Source organism: Geotrypetes seraphini, chromosome 3 (genome assembly GCF_902459505.1).
Source record: "Geotrypetes seraphini chromosome 3, aGeoSer1.1, whole genome shotgun sequence".
Taxonomy (NCBI): Eukaryota; Metazoa; Chordata; class Amphibia; order Gymnophiona; family Dermophiidae; genus Geotrypetes; species Geotrypetes seraphini.
In genome coordinates this window covers 326190953-326203830 of record NC_047086.1, presented here as the reverse complement: position 1 = coordinate 326203830, position 12878 = coordinate 326190953, and the positions used below count along the sequence as shown (strand labels likewise).

Below are 12878 nucleotides of genomic sequence, written 5' to 3'. Positions count from 1 at the left end.
TTGATTGCTTTTGTACAAAGTTCTTCCTGGGAAGGAGGTGGAGTTAGAAAACATGATTGACAGTTTTCTGCAAGCAGCTTGCTGGTTCAGACATAAGACTCTAGGGTTCAGGACCACTAGACACATCTACAACAAAGAAGATTACTGAGGTAAAAACCTAGGAGAAACAAACAAAACTGCAGACTGTGTACAAGATGCAGGCAAAAATTTATTTTACCAAAATTAAAATGCAAATAAGTAAAATAAAACCCATTTACCAATCAAGGGACCCGACACGGTCCGTGTTTCGGACAAACCTTCGTCAGGGGTCCATGGTGAAAAAGGTTGGGACATACCATAAAAAAATGAAGATAAGTAACAAAAGTGCCTGTATATTGTGTTCGCCGAGGATCGCTGCAAAAAGTAAAGCGATACCCCCTCTGGCAATCCCCCACTCTCTGCCCCTTACCTTATTTATGATTGTCTGGAGGGATACCTATGGCCTTCCGCTCCCCAGTGCATCCTGGGATGCGCCGGGGAGGGGCCTTAGGCTCTGATTGGCCCAGGTTGTAATCGTGAATAAGGTAAGGGGAGGGAGTGGGGGGGGGTCATCGAAGGCACAGGGTGGTTGGTGTTTGGCGGCAAGAGGGAGTGGGCATCTATCCCGCTGCCAAGGGAGGGGTTTTGGGGGAGTTGCTTGGTGGCGGGAGGGAGTGGGCATCTTTCCCACTGCTGTGGGAGGGGGGTGGAGGGTGCTTGACTGGTGGCAGAATGGAGTGGTCATCTCTCCCACTTCTGCTGGGGTGGGGGTGAGGCTTGATTTCGGTGGCAGGAGGGAGTGGGCATCCCTCCTGCTGATGTTCAGTTTGGGGTTTTTTTTTTTCTAATTTTTGCATTTATTCTACGCATGTGCTTATCGCTATCGCCAGCGATGGACACATGCAAATTTAGCGAATCTTCGCTACTCTCCGTCAACCTCATTTGCATGCGAGGTTTTTGGAGATTGACTTGCCTTTTTGAAATTGCTACTCTAACGACTGCGATAACGACCAATCGGATTTTACCGCAAAGTTTTAAGAATCTAGCCCTTAGTCTTTCTTTCCTCTAAGACCAGATTTTATCCTGTTGGAGTATGGTGTTGGAAAGTTTTGTCCCAAGAAGAATAGACAGTTTTTCAACTGCTTATATATAATTTATTTCTGCTATTCCTTTCCGCTGTAAAGAAGAAAAATGTGCAAAAAATCATTTCCACCCCCCCCCCCAAATTTGGTACATTTAGAATATTTTCTCTTAATTTTTACTCAGTTTTTCTTTCTCCTAGTTATTGTACCATATATATTTGAATATGAACCGAAGTAACCTTTCCCCTCCCCCCCTGAGGAAAAAAGATTGACTTGAATATAAACCGGAGGGGGAGGGGGTTAATATTCAAATGCCAGGCTCTGCACCCTGTTCCCCCTCTCTCGCTGCTCTACCAGGCTCTGTATCCAGCCCCCTCCTTCCCTTCCAGGTTCTGTACCCTTCCCCCTCTCTGCCCCTCCCAATGCCTTGCAGGCCTCCACTGGACCTGCTGTGAGACCTGATGGTCCAACGGTGGCTGGGACAGGAGGAATCCCTCCCACCTTCTGTCCCAGCCAGATTCTAATTATTTTTATCTCCTTCCCTGCTCCCCCGCATACCTTAAGTATCCCTGGTGGTTCAGCAGTGAATTGTGGCAAGAGTGACCTTCCTTCACTCTTGCCCATTCAGAGCCGCTAGCTAAATGGCTGCAACAAGTTCTCACAGAGATAAAAATAATTAGAATTCTCAAAAATGTAATACTTTCTTCCCTCTGTGGTATTTCATCTTTATACTAAGTTCCTCTAAACCTTCTTTTATACTAAGTTCCTGTAACCCCTTACTATGGAGTTCCTTCTTTATACTAGTTCCTGTAAACCATGCTGAGCTCTACCATTGTGGAGATGATGCAGTATACAAACTTAAGGTTTAGTTTAGTTTTGAATCAGGCTGGAACAGGAAGCGGGAGGGATGCCTCCTGTCCTGGCCACCATTGGACCACCAGGTCTCATGACAGGCCCGGTAGAGGCCTGTAAACAGGTTTGGGAGGACGTGGATCAATGCTGACCCAAATATAAACTGAGACCCCCCCCATTTTTGGGCCATTTTTATGGCCCCAAAATCTATTTTTATATTTGAATATATACGGTACACAGATGGTAGTAAGCAAAAAGAAATTTGATGGTAGTAGGCTAAAAGAAATTTGAGTATATAAAGTCCACAGATGGTAGTAGGCTAAAAGAAATTCTGTTCCCAAGACTATGAAGCAGGGATGCTTTCTCTATTACTGAATTTAGAATACTTTTTTGTATGCATTATTCTGTTTTTATCGTTTTTATTTATTTTTTTTTTTACATTAGCTTTTAACCTTAGACAAGCAGGCAACATATTCTCACGTATGCGTGATGTCATCCACAGAGCCCATCGCGGACAATGGTAACTTGTGCTGTCACTTTAAGCTTTTAACAAAGCTTCGAGACTGCTTGCACTGTTCATACACGAGTGCCTTCTTGCCCAATGCTGGCATGCAAGGTCATCAGTTTTTTGTTTTCTGCAGAGTGAAGACGTATCTGAACTTTTTTCCCACGAGTTTGCTTTCCCGCTTCACTTTTCATTTTTATTGTTATGCTACTTGTTCTTTGGTTTTATTTTCTTATATTTTCTTTTAAAAAAAAGTTTTGGTGTGAAGAGGCCTTTAGGCAATTTTAAAGCCTTTGCCCTTGCCGACAGCATTGACGACTTTTCAGTCTTCTTTTTACTCCACCACGGTATCGTCTTCGCCTGCTGGTCCAGAGTCCAGAGCTAACTAAAAAAAACAACCAAAACAAATAAAAACAAACACAACAAAGGAATAAGACCAAAACAAATTAACAGAATGTTTTTTCTTATTTCTAAATATTCTCTTTTAGGAAATAATTAGGTCTGAAGTTGGATTTCTACAACTTGGACTTTTCTGTAGTACCGATCCTGTGAATGCAAACTTCTTATAGGAGAATAAGGGAATAGAAGATTGTAATGATAAAGTGGAATTTTTGTACAAGCTCTCAGGATGCTGAACGGATGGGATCTTGTATCTCTATTAGCTTCAGCTGCAGGGCAACTAAAAGATCTCTCCCCTTTGGGCTACCTGCCTGGGAGCTTCCTGTCTTGCTTCAGTTTGTTCTTGCAGCTTCACTGCTTGGTTTCACAGTTAATTCTGCTCGTGATTTTGATTTCACTTTCTAGTCTTATTTTGATTTTTTCGCGGGTTTGCCCATGTGCTGCGGATCAACTCCGTGTGAGTGATCCTTCGACGGGAGATCGCAGACATGTTAACGTTTGTCTGCTTCTGGAGGGTGCTCTGTAAGCCTGAAACTGCAGTAAGCCCTCTGGACAGCCTGCAGTTTGAATCGGGTCTCCCAGTTCGGGAGCCATCTCTCCCCAGGTTCGTCCGCAAAGGGTTTAGAGCGCAGGCTGCTGCGGTTCCGAGGAGGTATGCCGGGATTGGAACCGCGCAGCGTGTCTTCCTTGATTTCCCTGAGTGGTCGTGATCTGAGGTGGCAGGGAAGTTGAGGCGGCCAGAAGATCTGAAATTCCTGTTTAATCAGCTCCTGAGGTAAGGTCTCCACCAAACTACAGACCAGTGAGTCTAACATCGATAGTGAGTAAACTAATGGAAACTCTAATCAAACACCAGTTGGATAAGTACCTGGATGAGGAGAATCTACGGGATCCCCGTCAACATGGATTTACTAGGGGAAGATCATGCCAATCCAACCTTATCAGCTTCTTTGACTGGGTGACGGGGAAGCTGGATATTGGGGAGTCCCTGGACATAGTGTACCTGGACTTTAGCAAAGCATTCGATAGTGTACCACACTGCAGGTTGCTGAGCAAGATGAGTTCTATAGGATTAGGAGACACATTGACGAAATGGGTTGGGAACTGGCTTGGAGGTAGGCTTCAAAGGGTGGTGGTGAATGGCACCCCCTCCGAAATGATGGAGGTGATCAGTGGAGTGCCACAGGGCTCGGTCTTGGGCCCGATCCTATTCAACATCTTTATAAGGGACTTGGCAGAAGGGCTTCGAGGGAAAATAACTTTATTCGCCGATGACGCCAAACTAAGTAATGTAGTGGGAAAATGCACAACGGATGAAGATTCAACACCCGACAACATGATGCACGACCTACTCCTACTGGAGTGCTGGTCTAGGACCTGGCAACTCAGCTTCAGTGCCAAAAAATGCAAAGTTATGCACCTGGGCAGCCAAAATCCATGCAAGATCTATACCCTTAATGGCGAGATCCTAGCAAGAACGGTAGCAGAAAGAGACTTAGGGGTGATCGTCGGTGAGAACATGAAGGCTGCCAATCAAGTGGAGCAAGCTTCATCCAAGGCAAGACAAATCATAGGTTGCATACGCAAGAGTTTCGTCAGCCGTAAGCCTGAAGTCATTATGCCATTGTATAGATCCATGGTGAGGCCCCACCTGGAATACTGTGTGCAATTCTGGAGGCCGCATTATCACAAGGATGTGCTGAGACTGGAGTCGGTTCAGAGAATGGCCACCTGGATGGTCTCGGGACTCAAGGATCTCCCGTACGAGGAACGGCTAGACAAATTGCCGCTGTACTCGCTCGAGGAGCGCAGAGAGGGGGGACATGATCGAGATGTTCAAGCATCTTACGGGCCGTATCGAGGCTGAGGAAGATATCTTCTTTTTCAGGGGTCACACGACAACAAGAAGGGCATCCGTGGAAAATCAGAGGCGGGAAACTACGAGGTGACACCAGGAAATTCTTTTTCACTGAAAGGGTGGTTGATCGCTGGAATAGTCTTCCACTGCAGGTGATTGAGGCCAGTAGCGTGCCTGATTTTAAGGCCAAATGGAATCGATACATGGGATCTATTCACAGGGCAAAGGTAGGGAAGGGACAGTAGGGTGGGCAGACTTGATGGGCCGTGGCCCTTATCTGCCATCTATTTCTATGTTTCTATGCTTGCACTGTGTAACGCTGGCTGCCATTGAAATGTGGGGGTCTGTGAGTCAGAGTTTGCCAATTTTGGGGGGTCCTCAAATTGGGGTTTTAGGGGGTTTCCCTGCATGCCCTGGTCCCCCCACTTGTAAAATCCTAAAATCGCCGTTTTTAGCATTTTCCTGCGTATGGCTGTTTTTATGTCAAAATCGGCACCTGTGGCAGCCATCTTGGATTTTCTTTAAAGTTTTTAAAACTTTGTTTTTTGTACTTAAAAGCTTCGTTTTTGCTCCAAACTTCACTGATGGCCACCTCAGTTCAGGATGGCATGGATTCATGCCATAAATCCAGCAGATGGTTTCAGTTGCGCAGCCGTGTATTCTGTGTGCCGCGGCCCGTCAGGGGCGTATCTGGTGTGTGGATTCTGCACTTTCCTCCTCTGGAGAGGACCTGCTTTCCTCCGTTGCTGCCAGAGTTGTGATTCCAGCGTCTGGGACGCGAGGAGGGCGTTTTCGCATAAACGCAGGCGTAGTTCCAGGGAAAGTCTCATCGATCTTCAGACAATTTCAAATCTGAGTCCCGCTGATTGGTTCAGGCCGCCGAGGACTATTTTCCGCCGGACTTTGTGGATATGTTGTCTCAGGCTTTCATGAGAAAGTGGGCTATGCCTGTGTCTCCCTTTCAGACTGCGGTGTGGCAGTCTATACAGCCTTTGGATTCCAGCATGTCAATCTGATCCTTGCTGGTATGCCTGAACATCAGCAGCAACTTCCCGCTATTGTCGTGGTACCTGCATCACTTTCTAAGCCGTTGCTGTCGCATAGCGATTCAGCGGGTCCCGCTGCATGACTAGCCTAGCGGATATCGGGGATTCCCAGAACGCTGATTCTCACAATGTGGGAGAGTATCAGATGGTGCGTCGGCTAAGTCCAGTTGCCTTCCTGATTTTATCTTTGAATCCCTGTGGACATTGGGACTTGATTCCGACTGCAGTTCAGGCGGAGTGTTCAATCATGTGTTGCACATGCCTGTTTTCCGCTACATTTCCGGTTCATGAGGACTCGGCAGAAATGCTCTTGGAAGTTGGGGGGCCTTTGAGGGTCCCCTGAGGTACGGTAGGGTCATGGCTAAACTGTATCCCATGGCTTTGGGATTTTTCATGCGCTTAGTCCCGCCATGGGTGGATATGGCGGTGGCTCAGACCCCCAAATGTACCTCCTTGCCCTTGGATGGAGGGGTGGTCCTGTCGGATGTCTAGGACCATAAGCTGGATTTTGTCTCAAAGTGCCTTTTTGATTCTGCTGCGACAGGGGTGCGAGCTGCAGCGGCCGCTTCCTTTGTGGCCCGGACATGTCATACTAAGCCTCTATCATATTTTGACGGTTTTCGCTGTGTTGGGAGCTTATTCAGTTTCTGCTAGGAGATTGTTATGACTTCACCAGTGGTCAGGGGATTCTTAATTCAAGGCTGCTCTGAGCAAACTGCCATTTAAAGGTTCACTCTTATTTAGCCAGGGTTTGGATGACCTTATGGCAAGTATGCAGGACCATTAACCTCAGGTGCTTCCTGGCCCTGGTTCTCTACAGAGGGCCGGGATGGCTGAATTTTCTTCATTTCAGGAATACTTCACAGTACGCCGGACCCTCTGTGGTGGGACGGCGTTTTGGAGCCTCCTACAAGCCTCGCTTGGAGGTATAGCACGCCCGCAGTCTCCCAACTCTCAACCTTTGGTGCCTTCCAAAAGAGAATTATGACACTAGCAGTGTCGTACCTAGCATATGTGACACCCAGGGCCCATCATTTTTTGACACCCCCCATCTATATGAAAAATATGATTTTTAGTAACAATCTACATATTTCACAACAAGAGTGTACCTAGGAAAAGGCAGCATCTTAAACACTGCAGTGAGCACTAGAACACCAACACATACATTGTAAAACTAAACAAACCAGATCCTGCACAGTCAATTGATCCTGTACAGTCGATGCTATCAGAAAGCCATGTAACTTTCATACACACAGACAGATACACCCTTGCCCAATATGGAATAATCACAAACTAAAAATAGAAATATGTAGACAAAAGTTAAATTGAACTGCCAAGAAACCAGACTCTGCATACAATGCAACACCACAAAAACAGTAAAACATGTCCTCTAATACTGTGCAAAATATAAAGACAGTAGATATAAATTTGAAAAAACTGATACATAACAATCACCACTTTACAAATTAACAAATAAAAATAAAACAAATAATGAGAAATAAGAAAATACCATTTTATTGGACTAATCCCCGTAAGCTCGGTCCTCATCCCCACAAACCACTTGATTCCATCCACACAAGCCTTGAATTGTTTTATATTGAACTTATTATATTAAAGTATAAAAAGAAACAATATTCTGTACAATTGTCAATTTATAAATCAGCATCTTTTCCCCACTCTCTGTTTCTCATTTCCTTTCAGCGTCCTCAGCCCACTCTCTCTCCACTTTCCTTCAGCGCACACACATAAAAACAAGGTAGTAATTTTATATCATTTTCATTCTATTCATTCATAGAAATTAAAGTCTAACTAATGCTAATCACATAACAAAACATGATTTTACAAAAATAATTCCCTGCACAGTCAAGCCTGCAAGGATTACTAGATATCTTTCAGCAGCTCCGCTCCCTCCCTCCCCCTTACCTTCGTGGCCAAGTCAAAATGATCTACCAACAATAAAATTTTAAAAACACAAAGCACACTGTACGCAGAGAAAATGTTAATTATCATTTATATTCCACGGGTTTTCAAAGAGGTAAAGGCAGATGACTTTATGCAATGTCACCTCAGTAACAACTATACAAAAATAGACAAATATACTCCCTCCCTTTTTACTAAACTGCAATAGCGTTTTTTAGCGCAGGGAGATGCGCTGAATGCCCCAAGCTTCTCTCGACGCTCATAGGCTCCCTGCGCTAAAAACCGCTATTGCGGTTTAGTAAAAGGGGGCCATAGTGCAAAATATAGACAGCAGATATAAATTCTTAAAACGGACACATTTTGATCACTAAATTGAAAATAAAATCATTTTTCCTACCTTTGTTTGGTAATTTCATCAGTCTCTGGTTGCACTTTATTCTTTTGACTGTGCATCCAATATTTCTTCCCTTCTTTCAGCCTCCTGTATGCTTCCTCTCCTCCAGACCTCATTCCCTCCCCCAACTTTTTCTTTGTTTCATCCTGTCCCCTTCTTTCTTTCTCTCTCCATGCCCCCTTTCTTTCTGTATGTCTGTCTTTCTCTCTCTCTCTCTCCATGCCCCATTTTTTCTTTCTTTCACCCTGCCCCCTTTCTTTCTTTCTGGCTTCCTGTCTCCCCCCCTTTCTTTCTTTCTCCCTGCCCTCCCCCATGCTACCGCCGCCACCACCACCATGCTGCCACTGGCCATTGGAAACAGGCCGGCGCCAAATTCGCTCTGCTTTTTTCCCGCGGGCCGACCAACTCTAGCTGTCCGACGTCAATTCTAACGTCAGGAAGAACGTTACGGGCCAGCCAGGCAGCGATTGGCTGGCCCAGAACATCCTCTCCGACGTCAGAATTGACGTCGGATGGCTAAAGTTGGTCGGCCCGTGGGAAAAGAAGCAGGGCGAATTCGGAGGAAGGGAGAACTGGCACCAGCTTCTTTCGCAGCAATGGTAGCCTTTCCCCTGTGGCAGGCTAGCTATGCACCCCCTTGGGCCCGTGCACCCGGGGCGGACCACCCCCCATGCCCCCCCCAGGTACGCTACTGGACACCAGGGCTTTGACGAGACCTCCCCGGATTGGTGGGCGGCTGTCGGCCTTCCTTCTGGAATGGCTGAAGAATACCTCGGATAAGTGGGTTCTGGAGGTACTCAGGGAAGTTTTTGACTACCTTTCTTCCGGCTGGCGGCGGTCTTCTTCATGTCCTCTCCTGAGGGCAATCTGGTCTGGGTGCGCAGGTTGCTGGATCTGGCTTCTGTAGATTCGGTTCCACAGGGCGACTTGGACTTTGGAGATAATCGATTTACTTCGTCATGCCAAAGAAGGACTCTATCGATTGCAGACCAATTCTGGACCTCATGGAGGTGCCTGCATTCTTGCGAATTAACATTTCCTGATGGTATCGGTGCATGTTGTATTTACAGCGGTGGCACCTGAGGGGTTTTTGGCTTCCTTGGATCTCACGGAAGGGTATCTACACATCCCGATTTTCCCAGAACATCGGAGGTTCCTGCGGTTTTGTGTTCTAGGGAGGCATTTCCAGTTGGCTGTGCTTCCTTTCGGTTTGACATTGGCGCCCTGAACCTTTACCTAGTTCATGGTGGTGGTGGCTGCTGTTCTGCAATCTCTGGGTGTGTTAGTGCATCCATTCCTCGCTGACTGGCTAATCAGAGCTCCCTTGTGGGAGCAGGGCCGCTTGGCGGTTCGCCTAGTGGTGTCTTGGCTGGAACGTCTTGGATCGGTGATCTATCTGAAGAAGGTCGCCTCGTGCCCACCAAGGTATTGGAGTACCTGGGTATCTGTTTCAACACGTGGTTGAACCGGGTGTTTCTTTCAGAATCCCGAATTCTAAACCTCCAAAGTGTGATTCGGGACATTTTGGCGGTCCCGGCTCTGCCGGCCTGGAAGTACCTGCAGGTGTTGGGTCTCATTGTGGCAACTATGGACGTCATCCGTGGGTTAGAGCTTGCCTGCATCCTCTTCAGTTTTCTCTTCTGTAAAGGTGGAATCCCCTGAGACTGCACTGGGGGTGCTGCTACCTGAGTTGGCAGCGGCGTGCAGTAGTATGCTGTGGTGGTTGAACCCAGTCACTCTGTCCACAGGGCTTCCTCTGCGGGTCTTGGATTGGGTGACCCTGACTAAGGGCAAGAGTCTCTCCGGTTGGGGAGCAGTTTGCATGTCCGTCCCGATACAGGTCTGAGTCAGAGAGAGCCGATGGTCAATCGATCAGCCGGAGCTATGGTTCCAAGTGTATCTTCACAGGACGGCTGTCTGTGTTCTCAGACAATGTGATGGCTGTTGCCTATGTCTGCCATCAGGAGGCGCGAAGAGTCCCCAGCTGGGATTGGAGGCTCGGATGCTCTTTCCATGTGCGGCGCGTCATCTGTTGGCTTTATCCACTGCTCATGTGGCCAGTGTCGACAGCGTTCGGGAAGACTTCCTCAGTTGTCAGTCTTTGGACCAGGAAGCATGGTCCCTGTCCAGGTTGGCTTTCGGTCCTTCAATCTGATGGCGTCCTAGTGAACAGGAAGGCGGACAGATTATTCAGCCGTCGGTGAGAGGTCGTCATCGTTGGACTTGACGCTCTGGTTCAACCTTGGCCCACAGGGGACCTTCTGTGCGTCCTGCATACGTGGTCCATGATAGGGCGCGTTTTGCGCCAGGTGTCCTCACACAGGGGCCCAGTGATCCTTGTGGCTTCGGACTGGCCCAGACGACATTGGTACGTAGACCTTGTGAGGTTGAGCTCCGGGAGTCGTCTGCATCTTCGCCATCGGCGGTTCCTCACGCAGGGACAGTTTGCACTTCAAGATCTGGACCGCTTTGGTCCTGCGGCCTGGTGCTTGAGCAGGCAGCCTTGATGGCAAGGGGTTAGTCCTCTGCGGTTATTGCCACTCTCCTGCAATGCAAACGTAAATCGCCGGTCTCGGCCTACGCGAACGCCTGGGGGTGTTTTCGGCTTGGTGTGCGGAGCTCCAGCTGGACCCTTTGGGTTCTGTCGGTGGCTCCTGTTCTGGACTTCCTGCAGGCTGGCCTCAGGAAGGGTCTGGCAGTCTCCTCTCTGCGTGTTCAGTTTGCGGGCCTTTTCGTTCAGGGGTTCTCTAGCTTCTCACCCGGCTGTTGTCCGGTTCTTGCGGGGTGCAGGGAGGCTGGGGCCTCCCTTATGACGGCCTTGCCATCGTAGGGCCTGAATTTGGTCCTATGCTCCCTGACTCGTCTGCCCTATGAACCCCTGGATGAGATCTCTCTGAAAGATCTTACCATTAAGACCGTCTTCCTGGTGGCGGTCACTTCTGCATGGCAAGTGTCAGAGCTTCCGGCTTTGTCGTGCAGAGTTCATTTTCTCCACATCATGGAGTCTGCGGTGATTTTGAGAACTGTGTCTTCTTTTCTTCCGAAAGTGGTTTCTTCTTTCCCCATAAACCAGGGAGTTCGGTTGCCGGTCTTTTGTTCCTTCGGATTCCATGTCTCGGGTCCTTCTTCTGCGGTCTCTGGCTATCTGGCGTTGTCTTTTGAGATACCATGGGGCCACTACCGACTTATGTCTGTCGGCCCCTCTGTTTGTCCTGGTGGGTCCTGCGTGTCAGGGTTGGCCTGCTTCCGAGACTTCTCTTTTGCGTGGATGCGAGCGGCTACTTCCGCCGCCTATGTGGCGGTACAGAAGAAGCCTCCCCTTGGGGTGGAGGCTCACTCTCCTGAGGAATGGCTTCCTCGTGGGCTGAATCTCATGCAGTCTCACCTGTGGAGACTTGTCGGGAAGCCCCTTGGGCTTCCCTTCATACCTTTTGCAGGTTTTCCAGGCTTGATGTGGCGGCTACGGATGATATGGTCTTTGCCGTTTCTGTTCTTGCGACGGGCTCATCAGTCCCCCCTTGAGTTTTAGGATGGCATTGATACGTCCCATTCGTTCAGCATCCCGAGAGCTTGTATAAGAATGAAAGATAGGTTTCTTACCTCTGCTAATCTTCCTCTTGTATAGCTTCTCGGGATGCTGAACACCCGCCCATCTGGTTTTTTTTTGCCGATTCGCAGGTCTCTTCTTCAGTACCTGGTAAGCTGGATTTCTGTTTTTGACTAGCCTCAGTACATAAAAAAAAATAATTCATGCGTATTCCCCTTTGTTGGGTTTAAGAGTTGGTGGGGGTTCCACGGGGGAGTGACCCTTCTGATCTTCAGGCTGTCCCTGTTCTAGGATTTTCCTGGGTTTTGCAATTTATGATGTTTGCATTCTCTGTTTGTTTCCAGTTGGCCATTGTTGGCCGTAATTTTTGGTATAATACAATATTGAGCAGAATTTAACTGGTAGCGGGAGTTGTCATAGGTCTACGTGGCTTTTCTACTAACTGAAGCAAGACAGGAAACTCCTGGGCAGGTAGCCCAAAGGGGATGGATCTTTTAGTTGCCCTGCAGCTGAAGCTAATAGAGATACAAGATCCCATCCGTTCAGCATCCCGAGAAGCTATACAAGAAGGAAGATTAGCAGAGGTAAGAAACCTAATCTTTCATTCCCTGTAAAAAGCTTTATGGGCCTTAATCAATACCTAAAATTTAAGGTGATAATAGATTTGGAACTAGTGGACAAGTTTAAGCAGTAGGGATCACTTTGTTATAGTATCTAAGTTTTTGGGAGTCCTGTGAATCCAAGTCAGTGCCTACTCCTTTTTCTCCAATTAGGCTGTTTCCAGAAAGAGAGTGCAAAAAATGAATGTTTTCTTATTCACTGTTGACGTAATCATTGAAAACGCAGACTCCCTTTTATTTACTACAAAAGCCTTAAAAAAAAATCCTTCTAAAATATATTTTTTCTGTTATTTTTTGATAGACACTTATTGTAGCATGGATTCGAGCAAATGTAAGTGTTTATATTTCCCGAGAGCTCTGGGATGAATTGCTTAGTGTATTGTCTTCACTGACTGACTGGGAAGAACTCATAACAGAATGGGCCAAAATTATGGATTCTCTAACTGCAGTCTTATCCAGAACAGTTTATGGAGTCGATATGGCAAATCTTCCTTTGGATAAGTTAAGTGAACAAAAAGAAAAAAAGCAGAGAGGCAAAGGTATATCTTTAAGTATTATGTCATTTTTTTAAAGTTCCAAGTTTTATTTAAGATATGATATACACGTTTATCAAATATTTCTAAGCGATTGCAATTCT

General features: G+C 47.1%; 1 protein-coding gene across 8 annotated transcripts in view; it reads left to right on the top strand.

The window, feature by feature from the left end:
* Positions 1–12878, top strand: part of RALGAPA2 (Ral GTPase activating protein catalytic subunit alpha 2) — a 1036168-nt gene that overhangs the window by 237334 nt on the left and 785956 nt on the right. For all 8 annotated transcript variants that reach the window (XR_004538694.1, XR_004538695.1, XM_033936259.1 and 5 more), the window contains one exon: positions 12543–12780. Coding sequence is in view for 6 of the 8 variants with exons in the window: in XM_033936259.1 (XP_033792150.1) it covers positions 12543–12780 (238 nt within the window). In the remaining 2 variants the exon portion in view is untranslated. The remainder of the gene's footprint in view (positions 1–12542; positions 12781–12878) is intronic.